The sequence below is a fragment of the Zonotrichia albicollis genome, chromosome 3, assembly GCF_047830755.1.
Source record: "Zonotrichia albicollis isolate bZonAlb1 chromosome 3, bZonAlb1.hap1, whole genome shotgun sequence".
Lineage (NCBI taxonomy): Eukaryota > Metazoa > Chordata > Aves > Passeriformes > Passerellidae > Zonotrichia > Zonotrichia albicollis.
In genome coordinates, this window is record NC_133821.1 from 36,890,536 (window position 1) to 36,906,544 (window position 16,009).

General features: G+C 35.3%; 1 protein-coding gene across 1 annotated transcript in view; it reads right to left on the reverse strand.

The window, feature by feature from the left end:
* The window catches only part of LRPPRC (leucine rich pentatricopeptide repeat containing), an 87,117-nt gene that overhangs the window by 45,534 nt on the left and 25,574 nt on the right, over positions 1-16,009 (reverse strand). Inside the window, exons 14-23 of the mRNA XM_074537174.1 lie at positions 13,804-13,873; positions 10,666-10,693; positions 8,379-8,436; positions 7,142-7,248; positions 6,851-6,928; positions 6,471-6,524; positions 5,633-5,746; positions 4,289-4,419; positions 2,787-2,872; positions 946-1,150 (exon numbers count right to left, since the gene is read on the reverse strand). Of these exons, the coding sequence (XP_074393275.1) occupies positions 946-1,150; positions 2,787-2,872; positions 4,289-4,419; positions 5,633-5,746; positions 6,471-6,524; positions 6,851-6,928; positions 7,142-7,248; positions 8,379-8,436; positions 10,666-10,693; positions 13,804-13,873 (931 nt within the window). The remainder of the gene's footprint in view (positions 1-945; positions 1,151-2,786; positions 2,873-4,288; positions 4,420-5,632; positions 5,747-6,470; positions 6,525-6,850; positions 6,929-7,141; positions 7,249-8,378; positions 8,437-10,665; positions 10,694-13,803; positions 13,874-16,009) is intronic.

Consider the following 16,009-nt stretch of genomic DNA (forward strand, 5'->3'; position numbering starts at 1 on the left):
AAAGCCCCTATTGGCTGACTTATATGATCATTTGAAAAATCATTTATTTCATAGATATTATATTTATGCCAATAACATTTTTTTACATTAACCAAATCTTAAGAAATCGATTCATAAACTCTAGCTACAAGTGTTGAAAATCCAGGAACTACAGAAGTGACACACAAAAGAATAATAAAAGGATTGTGCATATGGTAAAGGAAAAGCAACTCTTGCCCTAATTTTAAAAGGAAATTACTACAAAATTCATATGCATGTTAATTCAAATATCCTACATGTCATAATGAAAACTTATGCAAAGGAACAATTCACATGGAATTAAAGATACTTCCCAACAGAATGCCTGTACAAAATTCCTTCTCTCTAATAAATGGTACAAGTATATATTGGCAAAATCCCTCAAACATAACAGATGAGACAGTATTTGCTTTGAATTTTAAATTCAGAAACACAGCAGCCTCCTGGCAATGATATCAAATTATTTGAATTACATGAATTAAAAATACTTCAGTATTCAACAACCGTCCTGCAACTCACCTGAGATATACTGGAAGGCACAGCAAAATAATGCTGTTTTGATGTGGTTCCACTTAACCACAAGAGCTGACACTGCACCTATCATGCTCTCAATAGCTATCTTGTCAAACAGACTTTAGAACAAACTAATTCATAAGCATATTCCAACATATAGCCACTTCATCTCTGATGTGCCCGTAAAACACAGCTGCTGTTCCCAGAGATCGTGACATGATGTCTAGCTGATGAAAAGAGACTTAGCTAAATGAAGAAAACATATTTGTTCATTACTGCTCTAAGATCACTTCAGTAATTGCACGTGCGTGAGCACTTCCAGACACGTTTGCGCAGCTGTGAATTGCGTACACAGGTCACAGAACACATATAAATATCATAACTTGGTTCATCTGAAGCCCAAGCATAGCTTACTTTTCAAGGTGAACTGTAATCAGAGGGGCATGAAGGGCAGCAGTTCGCACCAAGCCCAGGTTTGCAATGGTGTCATGTAATCGATTCACTGTTTCAACTTCACCTCGCGTGGCAGCGGCATTAAGAATGCGGAGAAAAGATGCAACTGTTCTGCCTGAGATAGGAACATCCTTCTCTTTCATCTCTGTTAGAATGTTAATAGCATCTACAATGAAACAACACAAAAGACCCTTAGGTAATTTCATGTAGGGAAAACAAACTGCTATTAAAACAGCATTTCAAACCCAGCAGGAATGTAAATTCTGGTGTATAATGCCGATTTCAAGTTAATTACTACTTGCATTTCTAAACGAGACTACAATTATAAATCCACAATAGCATGGTTTTATCATTTTCCTGCAACTTTGACTACAAATTATAGATAGGAACTGTGTGCCCACTCTGCACCACATAACCCTGTACAGCCTGCCCTATAGCTGCAAGATTCTACTAAATGGATGCTTTTATCGTTCAATGCTAACATCTGCTAAATCACTCCATTGTTTCTTCAGCAGATGGCTTGTCACGAGGCCAGATAATAAAGATATGTTTACACTGTATATACAGCCAGACTAATGGTCTGATACCGATAGGGCCTGTTTGCTGTGTCGATACTAATTAGCCAAGGAGAGCCAATGAAAGCTTTCTAACAGACTGCATGTTAAAACATTAGGTTCATTAAGCTTCATTAGCAAGGCGGAAACAAACATTTTTGTATATGGAATAAGTGCATTTTTATAATGTTCTTAATTACTGCATAGACAGAATGTTTTGACCACTTTACATTTGGCTACATTTCGGAATTATTTTATTTTCTGAAGAACATTTATAGTCTTAAAAGCAAGCTCATATTTTCAAACTGCTTAATGCAGAGGTGGACATGATCTGATTTATTATGATTTGGACAACATCAGCTTTGTTTATTATTTTTCTAACAGTAAGCTTAATAAAAGGCCAATACAAATTCCAAAGGAAGACCTTACATGAAAAAAACTGTATTAGCTTTTTTGTTTTGTTTCACAGTGCTTTAAATACAACCATTACATTTTGTGTCTAGGCTTAGACCATGTTTTATAGTGTTACTTTAGTTGTTACTCTACAAAATCATAGAACTCAATACTCAGAATTGTCTTCTAAAGCTAATGACAGTCTAGAGATATTTTTAAAGACCAACCAAACCATGTAAGCCACAGAATTATATCAGACTAAATTACAAAAATCAAAGAGCTAACAGCTTAATGCAAACATCTAGAAATATGAAATACGCAGTTTGTAAAACACTCATTAAAAAGCCAAAATTTCCAGGCAGTTTACAGATTGAATATAAAATCCAATAGCAAACATAAAAAAGAATAGTAACAGAAAAATATATACTTTATGAAAATTTAATTTTTTTTTGCAGTACTTGGCTCTTATGAGAGGGTTATGTTTATAGGTTTTATGTTCAGCCTTCAGACCTTCTTAAGCAAAAACAAAGCCATTAGTCTAGGCACATACGCAATTTGTGCCATAAGTCATGATCTTCAAACTCAATCCAAACAGCAATGCTAATAAAAACTAGCTGCAGAAATGCAAAAAGCACTGAGCTGTGCAAATGTAAATGACAAGCTTGCCAATCCATTAAAACTAATGGCCTGCACTGTCCAAGCATCTCTGGTTGAATTCACATGCAAATTTGTATGCAAAATGTTCAAGCACTTTTCAGGACATGATATACCATTAATATCAAGTCACATTTTTATTCTCGAGGCAAGATACCTTTATTATATAGCAGAAACACACAATGAAAGCAAATGGATTACCTTCCAGTCTACCATGCCTTTCTAAGACTTCTATCAGTGCTACGTACTTCCCACTGTCAAGAGCAACAGGTGAATTCTTAGGGAAGCTGGAAATTAAAGCATTAAGAATTTTATCAACAGAGGCTGACATTTCATAGCTTCTGCTTCAATATTTATTTTTAAAAGTGCATAACCCAGCCACAGCATTAAGAGCTAAAAATGATAGTGAGTCTTAAAGGAAAAATCTGATAGAACTGAAAAGAATTGAATTAGAACATGATTTAAAAATATGATCCATGCACTTTCCCACCCTCAAAAGCCAATAGTTATGTTTCTGAGAAAGGCAGTAAATGAAATCATCTGACTCTAAAATAGGGTATTTTTCAAAAGTCAGGGAAGAAAACAGTGCAGATGACTGGAACAGGGCTATATTCTTTTCGACAGAGAGATTGAAACTATTTGCCTAAGTTCATAGCCACTATTTTAAAGTTTCTTCTATGCATTGTTTCTTTTCTCTGGAAGTACTAAAAGTTAATTGCTTCACCACTATTTCTTTGTATAACAATCCAAAGGGACACTTTTTGCAATATGAGGCTACACTTGAGGCAGATCAGTAAAAATGTGTTACTGCAGTGAAGCTCCAGCAGAAGACTGAATTTCACTTCCTGCAAACTCACACTGTGGACTATGCGAGAGAGCAGAACTGCAGTCAAAGCCAATCCACAACCCTTATTTGTAGAGTGGCAAAATTCTTTATATTCACAGCTCAATCATTTCACATAATTTCTAACACTAGCAAGGTGAAATGAGCACCTGGCTGCCAACCTACTGTAAAACCTAACTAAGTACTTTGTGGGTGTATGTGAGAGAAAGACCCTGAAAGTCACATTTAACTTGTTTTCAATTCACTACAGCACCAGACCAAAAGAAGCCCTTTGAGGGAAAAAAGAAAGGGACAAATAAAAGGATCATCTGTAAGAATTTGCTCTGGGCTAAGTCATGCATGGCATGTTTTAGCTGGGAGCTAACTTTTACTGCCAAGTTTCAAAGAACTAAATATAAAAATTTAAAATAGAATGCTTGTTGACAGTCTTAAAGTAACACCACTCAAACACTGCTATTCTAAAAACAATACACGTGTTCCACACTCTAAACACATTCTAGGTGCTTTGTAACGCACAATACAGGTGCCCATCTTTAACTGTAAATTAAGCCAAAATTCAATTTAGACACCATGCCTGTTTAAAATAAAAATAAAACGTCTTATGTAGCAATCTGCCTTTTTCAAAATAAAAATAAAATGAAATTACTGACCACAAGAAGTAGCTGCTTCTAATGTTCAATTATACAAAGCAAATTTTTTGTTTCCAAAAACCACACCCATGACTGTTTTAAATGCACATACATTGTTGGGGAAAACTAATTAAAAATGGATGAGGGGTTAATACTCAACCTACTTAATTCAACAAGGTCTGTGTATCAGCATAAATCTCTGTGACATGTTTCAGTGCCGGTGTACTTACACTTTTTCTTTCAGGTTCATTGCCTCTTCTACATTATCATGTCGACAGCACAAATTTATTAAGGCTGCATAGCCACCGACAACCATGTCCGGTTCGTATTTGGCTTTCACTTCAAGGGCTTTTTGCATATTCTAAAAAAGGAACAAAGCAAAGATGTGAACGAGAGGAAAAGTCAATCTGACATTATGAATCTTCTACATTCAGTGTGCAGTTATATGACTGCTTTAGTGCTTTTAGTAGTGTAGGATCACATACGAGGACACAGTGCTGTAATGCTTTAGGAAATTTTAAGAGTGAAAGCTGTTTCACAAACATTATTTTTGTAGAACACCTTTTACATTAATTTGAGAATACACTTCTAAATAAAATTTCTTGCTTTGCATTTATATTTCTTGCATTTTTTAATGTAAGAGACGTCTTTTTTTTTTTCATTCCAATAATCATGAACATGATTAACCCATATTCTAAAACAGTTCTTATTTATTTGGAATTCATACCCATTTTCACCTGGTACACTGCCAAACACATAACAAAACTACTTTCTAAAGAATAAGAAACTACTTATTAATTCCATAGAAAGCTTACTTTTCTATAAATTCTTATTCATACATTTGACCACTCTGAACTTGCAACAGTGTTTGCATCTAGGCTTATTTCATATGCAAAATTGTACAGCTACACAGCCGAGATACTCAACTCTTTCTAAATTGTGTTCGTAGCAGCAGAGAATATTGTGCTATCACCTGCACAACTGTTACTGTTCCTATAGATCCAGCTTTAAAGGCAGGATCATACTGAACAAGAAACCTAACAAAAGTGTGGTGATACCCCACAAATTACAGACACACACTAAATGAATGTAAACTACAGCTGGACGCCTGCCGAATGAAGGCAAGAGACCCTTTATCTCAGAAGAGCTTTCCTCCTGCAGGAAAATGGAATTTCAATCCCTGCATTAACAACCTAGTAATATTTGAATTGCAAATGACTAGTGCATGTATCAGTTGCTTGACAATCTAGATATAAGAGACCGGAGCCATGGCTTGAAAGGACATTTGGCATGTATGATAAACCTATCACAGCTGTTACTATCATTCACTTTGCAGATTATTGTAAACAAACTTCAGCAACCCCAAAACATGCCATTCAAGGTGTTGCTGAAATTAGTTAACCTTTTGATTTAATTGCTTTTTGCACTTATGTTTGATTTATAAGCATCAAACCATGAAACCTGAAGCACTGCACTTGTCTTTGCTTAACTGTGTCTTTCCATAACACAGTCATTTATGTCCCTTTAAAAATATAGCTATGTGTTTCCAATTATGTCTGCATTGCTTAAGATACCTCTTGTTCACAAAGAGCATGTATGAGTTGTTTCAAGACATCTGTAATAGGCTGGTTTTCAGCTTTTCGCTCTTCCAGTTTCTTCTCCAAAGCAGACACGTCAGATTTAGCACTCTAAATGGAGGTAACAGAAAGAATGTCAATTGTGAAAACACCCTTCCCTGAGCAACTTGTCGGATCACTTTAATAAAAGACAGACAAAATAAACCTTTTCTTTCATACTCGAAGAAATTTTTTTAATCATTTAAGGTGCTTTTATCAGTTTAAATAGTACATACTAATTGAAGACTTGAGTCAGAATACAGTAAAAAAAATAAAAACCCAATATTAAGTCACATATCTGCAAAGGTCAACATTACTATTTCTCTCGCACTCAGTTCTTTGTGTTCAGGGAAGTAGGGAATACAAGTCTGTTTCTTTTTCCATCTCCACTTTGCTCAGATCACAAATGTAAAGACTTGACACTCGACCATTAGAAGCAGTATGGATTTATATGGTTCCTGCCACTCAAGTGGATCACTGTAATTTACAAGCATGAATTAAGCCTCACACCACTACTGTTAACTAACTAGAACTTTCAAAAAAAATATCTACCAGGCAGGGAAACTGAGGCATGAGACCTCAGCCAACTCCAAGGTCAAGTATCAGGTCTGTATGAAAATCTGGATAGCCTTTACTCCTACTCTGGAAAGTAACCTCTGAACTTCAAATGGTAGATTTAAATAACGTTAATATACTTCCATGACCTGAAAGCCAGTGATTACACTTCATCTCAACCCTATATCCAAACAGTATTATTACAGTAAGAACAAGCACAGCTATCTGTGAATTTACTTACTTCTGGAATGTTGTCTGTAGACGGGGATGGTTTATGACACAGTAACCTTACGTCCTGAAATTCAGTAAGACAAAAAATATCACTGATCTCCCCCTAAGTTCAATCTCTAAGTAAGCATACCATACTCAAAAGGTTCAAGGTAATTATATAACAGCAATGGTAAAAAAAGCTGTGTTCTGCAGCATTATTACACTGACTTGAAACAGCACTTATTAAATGTATCCCTTTCACATTAGAAATGAAACCAGCTACAACAGTGAAAAATCACAGAAAGGTTAAAAGGCTTATATATAATCACTGCATGAAGATATTTATTTTGCAAAGGAGAATATATTCAGAGATTTTTTTAGATTCAAAGTAATTGCTATAGAACCACAGACCTTAATTAATTCAGGAACCTGAGAGGAGTCCAGCAGTCTGCAAATGCCGCTGTAGTGGCTGGTGGGGATAACTATATTCTGTACCAAGAGGTGGGGAAAAAAATTATATGAGTTTTGAAACAGAACCAAACTGAAATTTGTCTAACAGAAATTATCTCAGACGTAATTCAAGTCTCCAGCTCTTGCATGTCATTGAGAAGTGGTCTGGTTGTACTTAAAAGCAGCAATTTCAAACCTAATAGATACATGTCAGGCAGGACAGGCATTATGTAGCAAAAAATGAAATGGTACCATCTTCTTCAGCTGATGGAAGTATTGTCTCAAACGCTCCTCCTTGGCCTGTACCTCTGAGTCACTCATGCTGTCAATCAAGTGATAAAGAAAATAGCCAACAGCTTCTGTGGAAAAAAACAAGAGAAAGCATTCCACTAAAATTACCGAGACTGTCATGTTATCAAGATTAATTTATAAGAAATCATTTTGGTGTGAGATGTCACCCTGATGAGAGGCTCTGAAATGGCAACAATGATCACTGAGGCATAGAGATTATGTGGTTTGGGAGCACATATCTAACTGGTGAGTGAAAGGAATATTAATTATTTTCAGACCTAGTGACAGCTTTTCAGTACAGAATCTTACTTCAATCTATTTTTTTCCACTACCGTATGACAGAAGTGGTACTGCCCAAGGCCTTCCCCCCCTTTTCTGCCTGCTACCCCAAATAGTTGCCACAAATATTTTGTCATTGCTCAAAAAAAAAACCAGATTTCTAACACTTTGCATATTTATTCTGTACATTTTACCCATTATATTCCATTACCAAGCTACATTAAGTATTGTAATATTAATATAAAAGCATACAAAAATACTTTAACCATTTGAGCAAGTAACACTGAAGAAACTGCCTATTAGCCAATGAAAATTAAGATGAACAGATTTCATCAAATTATGCTAAGTTTCTTATCTATGCAGTGCAAAATATGTGGGGCTCTGTAGCTCTTCCCAGAACAGGAAGAGTACCAAGTACTGCCTTCTCAAAGGTTAGCTGTCCTCATGCGTCCTTGTCCCTCTAGCTCTGAAAGGACGGAGAAAACCCAAACCTTTTTCAAACAAACACATCAAACAAAAAAGTATACTTATTTCAAGCTAGAAGATTTGGGATATTAAGTACCATTTTGCCTAACAAAATCAGTACCTTTACTATTAAATGTAAAAATAGGTTGAAAAACTGCTTTCTTTTTAAAGTATTTAAGCACTGATACTGTATTCCTTCTCCATTTTCATCTATAAATTTAGAAAAATACATCATTATCAGTAAGATTTGTTTATCATTCTAAAAAGAAAAAATATCTTGTGGATCTCACAGAATATGCTCTGATTATTCGAATCAGGATTTTACCCAACATGTTTTCAAATTTCACTTTCAAAAAGAAGCAATCAGTGTTTACTGTTGTAATCCCTCAAACCCATCATTACACAGAAGAAGGGATTTGTGGATAAGTTACAATCACAGAAATTGAAACTCTACCAGTTGGTCCTGGAGGCGTCAGGCAATAACGTTCATCCTTGTACAACACTTCTGTTATCTGGTGAGACAGAATAATCGTACATTGCAGCCAAAAGCAGCAAGCAAGGACAAATAGCATCTGAAATTGAATTCTCAAAATAATAAAGCATCTCTCTGTTAAAGTATTATTCTTTACCACATCATAGTCATTCCCTAAGAAACACAAAGGGTTTTTTTGGTAAATAATAGGGTTTTCTTGAAAAAATATTGCAACAGAAATGCTTTCTGAGGTATAGCATTAAGACAGGGAACACTAGTATTCTGTTTATATATCTTCTTAGGAAGTTAGCTATCCTAAGACACTGCTTAATGTGTGTCACTCCTGAAGATGCTACAATTATCTTCCAATTTATAGAAAGGCTGAAATTGTCCTAAAAAGCTTCTTATTTTTTTACATCTGAAAGAAGCAAATACAAAAAAATTATAAAGGAACAACATTTATCATGCTCTGGTAGAGTTAAGGTAACTAGTATAGCTTGTTGTAAATAAGTGCAAATTTGAATGACAGAACATGTGTTCATAAAAATTAATTACAACTATATTTAGCACTTGTTTGATCCATCATGCAAACCAAAGAAATATATAGATTTTACCTCCTCTGAAAGAAAACAAGCATTTACCCAAAAGCCCCCCACATCTTACCTACAAATACTTTAACCCAAACAACATCACTTTAAAAATCATTTGACTCTTCTTAAGGAAATAATTTTATGAATTAAATCTTCAGTTAAAAACTGAAATTGTGCTTCAAGAATTTTTATCTACCATGATTCTAGTATGCAATCTCAAAAAAGTCAGAAAGAGATGCATTCTCACTGCCAAAAGGCTGTGTTTTAAGTAATGACAAAAGAAAAGGAAACCTCACCTTCAATTGTTGGTGAGAATGGATAAATAAAGACAGAAAATACCAAATGTGTACCTGAATATCTTATCTATTACTTTTCTACCAACACCATGGACACTGTTCACAGAGAAAATACAGCATTTTTCTGCCCTTTTCCCCTCATCTTCCTATGACAAATCAATACACACTGCAATAAAATCCAAAGAAGTCATAACAGTTCTTCTGAAGCAAATATCAGAATACTAAAAGCAATGAATTACAGAAAAAAATGTGCAATATTATTTCTGTTTCTAAGTGCCTATTTACTTCCCAAGTTAGCATTTATTTTAGAAGTTCAATGAATGTATTTACTCTTAAACTTAGTGAAGACAACAAAATTTCTCTTCCATTGTGATGAAGAACAAAATTAACTCTAGATATTACTTCACATGCAGACCATTATTACTTCAGCTCTCTGTCCTTCAAAATTATTTTCACAGTGGGATCAATAAGAGATGTCCTTATTGTCCTATTTTCTTCTCCTGCTCTCCCTTTTTTTTTAAATGCAAAAAAGGAAGGAGAGAGGCAGCAGACAAAAATATCCTCTCACCAGAATCATCACATAGCAGTAAAAGGTAATAAAATGTTAAAAAAATCCTGAACTGATTTTACGCAAATCATTGATCAGATACTTTCCAAATTTCAAGTTCCATTTCATTCCAAGATTTCTTTGTGAAATCTAAAAGACACTTTTATTAATCAGCAGTTACAGTCCTGAGGAATAACAATAAAAAACACAGTGCATCTCTTCCCAAATTCTGAAACCACATCCAAAGCATTTGCCAACATCTCCCTCATTCTAGTACTGTGTAAAATGTAACAATCAAGTTATATTGCAGTGTCTTTCTAATGTAGCCCTAATGCAGGATCGGGCAAAATGATCAGCAGTTTCCCTTGGAGCTCATCCAGGTAACTTCTTTTATCTGGCTTTGACTTCGATGCTTTAAGTGATATAACAGAAACTCTGAAAAACTAAGTCTGCCTTACTATTTTGGTAGCGCCAGTGTGAGAACAGGGAGAAAGTTTAAGGAGGGCAGGAAAGTGAATTGATGCCTGACGGCACAACCACGGCAGACTTTGGTCCAGAAGCTACAATTGCCTTCAGTAGTAACTACATTGATCTAGAAACTGCAGTAGAATAAGCTAAATGACATGGTAATACCACACTTGACTTTTCACAATTCCACTTAACTGTCTGATTTGAAAACTCAGTTTGATACACTTGTCCGATCTGCCACTGACAGAAGTCTTGCTCAAGTTACCTGGTCTACCCTTTTCAGTCTCAGAATTCAGATTTACAATAATGCACCATAAACATGCAATGCCTAAATAATCTTGATTTTATTTAGTTTTATCTCCACTTACCTTGCTCCATAGATGTACATCATCTGAGCTGAAGAGGGCAGCAAAGGATAAGAAAAGCAACAAAATGATTTTACTCTTGTAGCTTTCTTTAAAACAACACAGAACATTAACACTGAAGATCTTATTTAGATGAAATTAAAATACAATAATTGCCACATACTGTTTAAACCAATTTTGTACAGAATAACTTTAGGGCTTTTTACTATACTCAATATGCTCATAATTTCTGCTAAAAAACTTGAAACAATCCAACATTCCAAATAGATCACTTATGACTAGAAAGTGCTTTCGTTTTGGTCTTAGTTCAATTTTTTAACATATCCTAATTGTATTTTTTGTGTTTTATACTTCTCTATTTAGCATTTCAAGAAAATAAGCTTCACTTAAGCTGCACTTTACATAGAAAGCACTTGATACACGGAATGTGCTAGGAACAAAAAAATCTAACTCTCCTGTGCATTAGACCTTTTATACACCAAGATAACTACAGGCAGCTATTACCGCATTAATCCTATGCAAAAAAAGAAAGTAATCAAATCTTTTAAGGTATAATGGTCATTATAGTGAGAGAAACCCATAATATTTTAAAATGTAGAAAACAAAACATAGATTTTCTCTCCTCATAGATTGAAACAGAACTTGAAGAAGAACATTCCCTGTATATCATGAGGTTACAACGAAAAATCATGTCAACCAGTTCACCAAAGTATTAAACCCCTGACATCTTAATGCAAACCAGCTGTCTCAACTATTAAAAACCTGACATTTTCTTGTAATTCATAGAACTTCAAAATTCTCATTAGAAGCTATAAGTTTTCAAGAATTGCAACTTTTGGAAAACTATAAAACAGCATTAATATAGGCACGGGTAAGAAAACAGAATCTTTTTACATGATTTTATCTTCCTGTAATTCTCATTAGAGGAAAGTAAGATGTCAGTCTGAATAGATGCACAAAAACTAGAATGCATTCACAGAAATTTAGGACTTTATTTAGGAAGTTCAAGCCTATGAAACACTTGTTCCTTCTGTGCAACTGCCACTTGTATTTGAAAATGAGTCAAATGCAGGTCCACACAGAGGGAAAAGAAAATGCCATCTGTGAGGTTAGTCAAGCTTTGTTGGGTGAACTCACTCCAACACTGACAGCATGACAATGAACTGCAGATATCAAATGCATCAATTTCCTAAAGTACTTGACTCTGAAATAGTAATGGTACATCAGGCAAATAGAATGGGAATACTTTCAAGCAGTTACTGGAAAAGAGCAGTTTCACCAGAAATCCATAAACTAGTCTGCCACAGACATTGTTTACGTGTCCCTGGCATCCCTAGCCTGTACTTTTGCACTCCAATCCTGAACTTTGTTCATTTGAACACACAAGACCTGCATTTAGCCATAAAATTTTGCTGTGGTCTTTACAAAAGTTACAAATATTCTTTCTTCTCTCCTATCATACCCTCAAGTTTCATGCTCAGGCTGTTATAGCCATTAAAGTTTAAAACAGAAAAGGCAACATGAGTGGGTATGCTTTCAGAAATAATGTAAGGGTAAAATCTGAGCGCAGGTGACCTTGAACACAGTGTCTGAAACCAGGGAGCAAGAAAGGCAAACAAGAGAAAAACATAAAACAGATAAACAAAACTTATGACACACTTAAGAGTGGCAATGAAAGCTGAAATAAAAAGTTAAAAAAACCCACCACCACCCCACCCCCCAAAAAAATCACATCCAAAGACCTCTAACCTTAATTTCTATCAGAATTCTGAGCTTTTAGCCCAGATGTCCAATAACTGCAGGAATTGTTTCCACTATGAAGAAAGTAACTGTTTCACTTGGGAAGACTGTAATATTTAGCAAATAGTTTGCTAGCAAGATGATGACATTTTAAAGATACTTTAAATCACATTCTGCACACCTGCACAGTTTCCCCATGGCAGGGATATTTCAGCCTAGTGTTGGTTGTGGGTGGTAAACATTGGCATGGATTGCTTTCTAGTGAAAATCCTACTTCAGCTGGATATTTATCCATACTTACAGAGAGAAAATGTGTTTAGAAAATCTTTTACTTTAATTAATACATCTGAAACAGATGATTCTGGGGCTGACTATTAAAGGAACAGCAATATACTCCTGCTGGATCTAAAATATTATTTCACTTATCCCTTGGGTGCCAAGGCCAGCTAGGGCCTAGCTAAGAAACCAAATTTCAACACTGGTTTGCTTTTTCTCCTCCTTTTCCTATGATACAACAGGACCAGCTAGATAGAACATGCAATTTACTAGGAAATTATTTTGGTCATATTCACCTGTTACGTTTTACTGATATCCAACCAAAACCAGTTCTAATTCACACTCATTACAATAATTCCAAGAAATAACAAAATCAACCTTCAAACCCTGATCCTGAGTAATATTAGGTGACTTCTCTTGTTCTCTGTGGTGTAGGCATGCTGAAAGAAACCCTATCATCCCCAGTATTAAGCATTTGACTGGGGCAAGCAGTGCATGATAGAAGTGCTTGCTAATTCACATCTGCTTGCAGAAGCTTAAGACAATCTGGCAAACACACAAAGAACCTTCCTTGCAGAACAGGACCATATGACTGGGAACACAAAGTCCTGGCAATGCAGCTCAGAACCAGGTGTTACATGTCAGTGTTCAGGAGCCACATTAACCCAGAGGGCACAGAAAGTTAGCACATATAGCAGAAACAGCCAGGCTCCTACTGGTATTTCATCTTCATCAAGCACCCTATTACTTTACTGGTTAACAGTGACAATCTTTAGGGAAATTTTACAGTAGTACAGCTGTTTATTAAAAAAAAAGTGAATAAAGATACACCCCCAAATGTTTACTACCCTAAGTTTATATATGGGCACATAGCACAGAACAAAGAATAATGAAATTCTTTTTCATCTACTACACATAATGTTTCAAGTGCAGGCTCATACATAGCAGAGGCAAGGAAAATGAGGAAAGCAGGGAGGAACAACAGTATCTCCTACTACACCTGGAATGCTACTTTTAAAATGTGAAGCAGGGGACAAAAGACTAGACAGACTTGTGTTCAACAAGACAAAAAGAGAGGGAACTTTGTTACACAGGAAAAAGAAAGTATTCATATAACAACCTTACCTTTTAAAACCCATGAAGAGGCTGTTTCTAAACAGACGATTATCTATAGCAGGTGTGTTTGCTGAAGACACTGGAAATAAAGAAAATTTTCTCAATAGTCATTGTCAAAAAATCCCTGAACTGCAACAGCTGAGCAGATCATGTAAATAAACCATCACTTGAAAAGCTATTTTGATAGTTTACTAAATGCTGACAAACATTTATAAACCAAGATTTAAAATGTCCCAAGTGTTTGAAACAGTCTTGTTTTTATCAGGTCTAAATCTGATCCATTTCAAAAGCAATCAAATATTCAGAGAGTCAGAAGTTTTCCCTCTACATTGTCTTCAATGTCAATAGTTAATAAATTAACTTTTTGTAAATATTATTAATTGCATAAAGAATCTTTCTAAAGAAAGTAAAAGATCAATTCCAAAAAGCCAGACAAACCTCAAACAATACTAATCAAGAAAACCTGAGATACTAGTGCTGGAACAAAAAAAATCCACTGGAGGCAAATGGTTTGCTAATTGTTTCAGACTGAACACCTGCCTTAAAATAGGTTTTAAATTTTTGCCTTTTATTTTTTAAATAATAATAAAAATAAAATTATAAAAATCCAAGCAAAAGTCAATGGCACAACACTTTCTTAAGTGTGTGCTTCCACTACTGTAAATTCCCTGATAAGAAAGAAAAGGTAGTTCCATGTAAAGTGCTATCCACTGAATTAAATTAAATCTAAGGGGGGAGAAAAGAGACAAATACACAGTTCTATATGTTGTTATGTACAATAATACTTGAACACAAAGGAAACTGCAAAATCACTTAAAATTAGATGTCTCTGAGAGGTAATTTACAGTTATGATTCATGTCCTCATCTTTACACCATTGCTTGATTAAATATTCCATAGCTTTCTACCTTCTTCCTGTAGAATTGCTGTCTCTCACTCCAGCACAGCAAAGAAACAAATGCGTAGTGGGTGCATTTATGTCCTGTGTGAAGTTATCAGCATCTCACTGCAGCACCACAATGGAATTATCTGCTGTAAAAACCTGACTGCACAGGGCCCTTTCAGCACGGGCTGCAATATGGTAGAAGATAACCAAAATAAAAACCCCAGCTCTAAAGGAACCTGGGAAGTCAAAGACAAGAACATGCTAAGAGCCCCTCCTTAGTCTAACTCTAGCTTTAAATGCTGGAACATTACTTTTTGTTTGAAAGCCTCAGGTAAAGTTGGTTTCGAGACACCCTCAATACAAATTCTCCTCCAGCAGTATATTAAACTTTTTGCTCATACAAAAACCAGCAGAAAAGCATCTTAGTATGCTCAGCTGCTGCTGACAATCGGCAACCTGGTTTCCTTAGCAACAAACAAGTCTGAGAAAATCAAGGGGCTGACAATGAAGTGGAATGGAATGGCATGATAAAGGGAAAAAGCGGCTCTCATGTACGCTGCCTTATGTGCCCAGATCCCTCAGCTGATGCTCGGAGTTTTCATCTTGTCAGTAGCACCAATCTATACATTCTAAGGCATGAGAAGCTGAATCAATACACCTAGATAGCAGCCAGCATTAATAACCAACCTTTGCCTCCTCTGACTATACTAATGAGACAATCTCAAACTATTTTCCATACTGCATTTATTTTTCCCTCTTTGTAATACTGCAAAAGGAGACAAGTCAAAAAGAAAAAAAAAAAATCAGCTGTTTAATATCTGTGCCTTATCATCACATAGGTGCTAATTAGATTTACTAGCATTCATTTCAGCTTGGTAAACTATTTAGGGAATAGCTTCCTTTAAAGCTCAAGTTCAAAGAAATTTGATATGTCTCCATGAATTATTAACCCTGTTCTTTGTAAACAGAAATACCACTAAAAGATTTAAATTCAACTCACAGACAATGACTAAATAATATACTAAGAGATACTAGTTTTGTGACAGTAAGAGAATTCAACTTACTCTATGTGCCTGTATCATACTTTTGATATATACATTTACCACATACCAGGCATACATGCATTTGTGTCTTACAACATATTAAAGCCAGCCTGTTTCAGTTAAGCAGAATGAAAGGAGTGGTCTACATTTTCATGGAGAAAAAAATTCCCCAAACTATTTCACATTCCAGAAGAGATTCCATTGTTGTTAATAAACAGTCCTCCTTTGAAAGAAAATTCAAAGTTTCTTTTTAGGGACTTAAATTTTAGGGTCAATGGCTGAGTTCA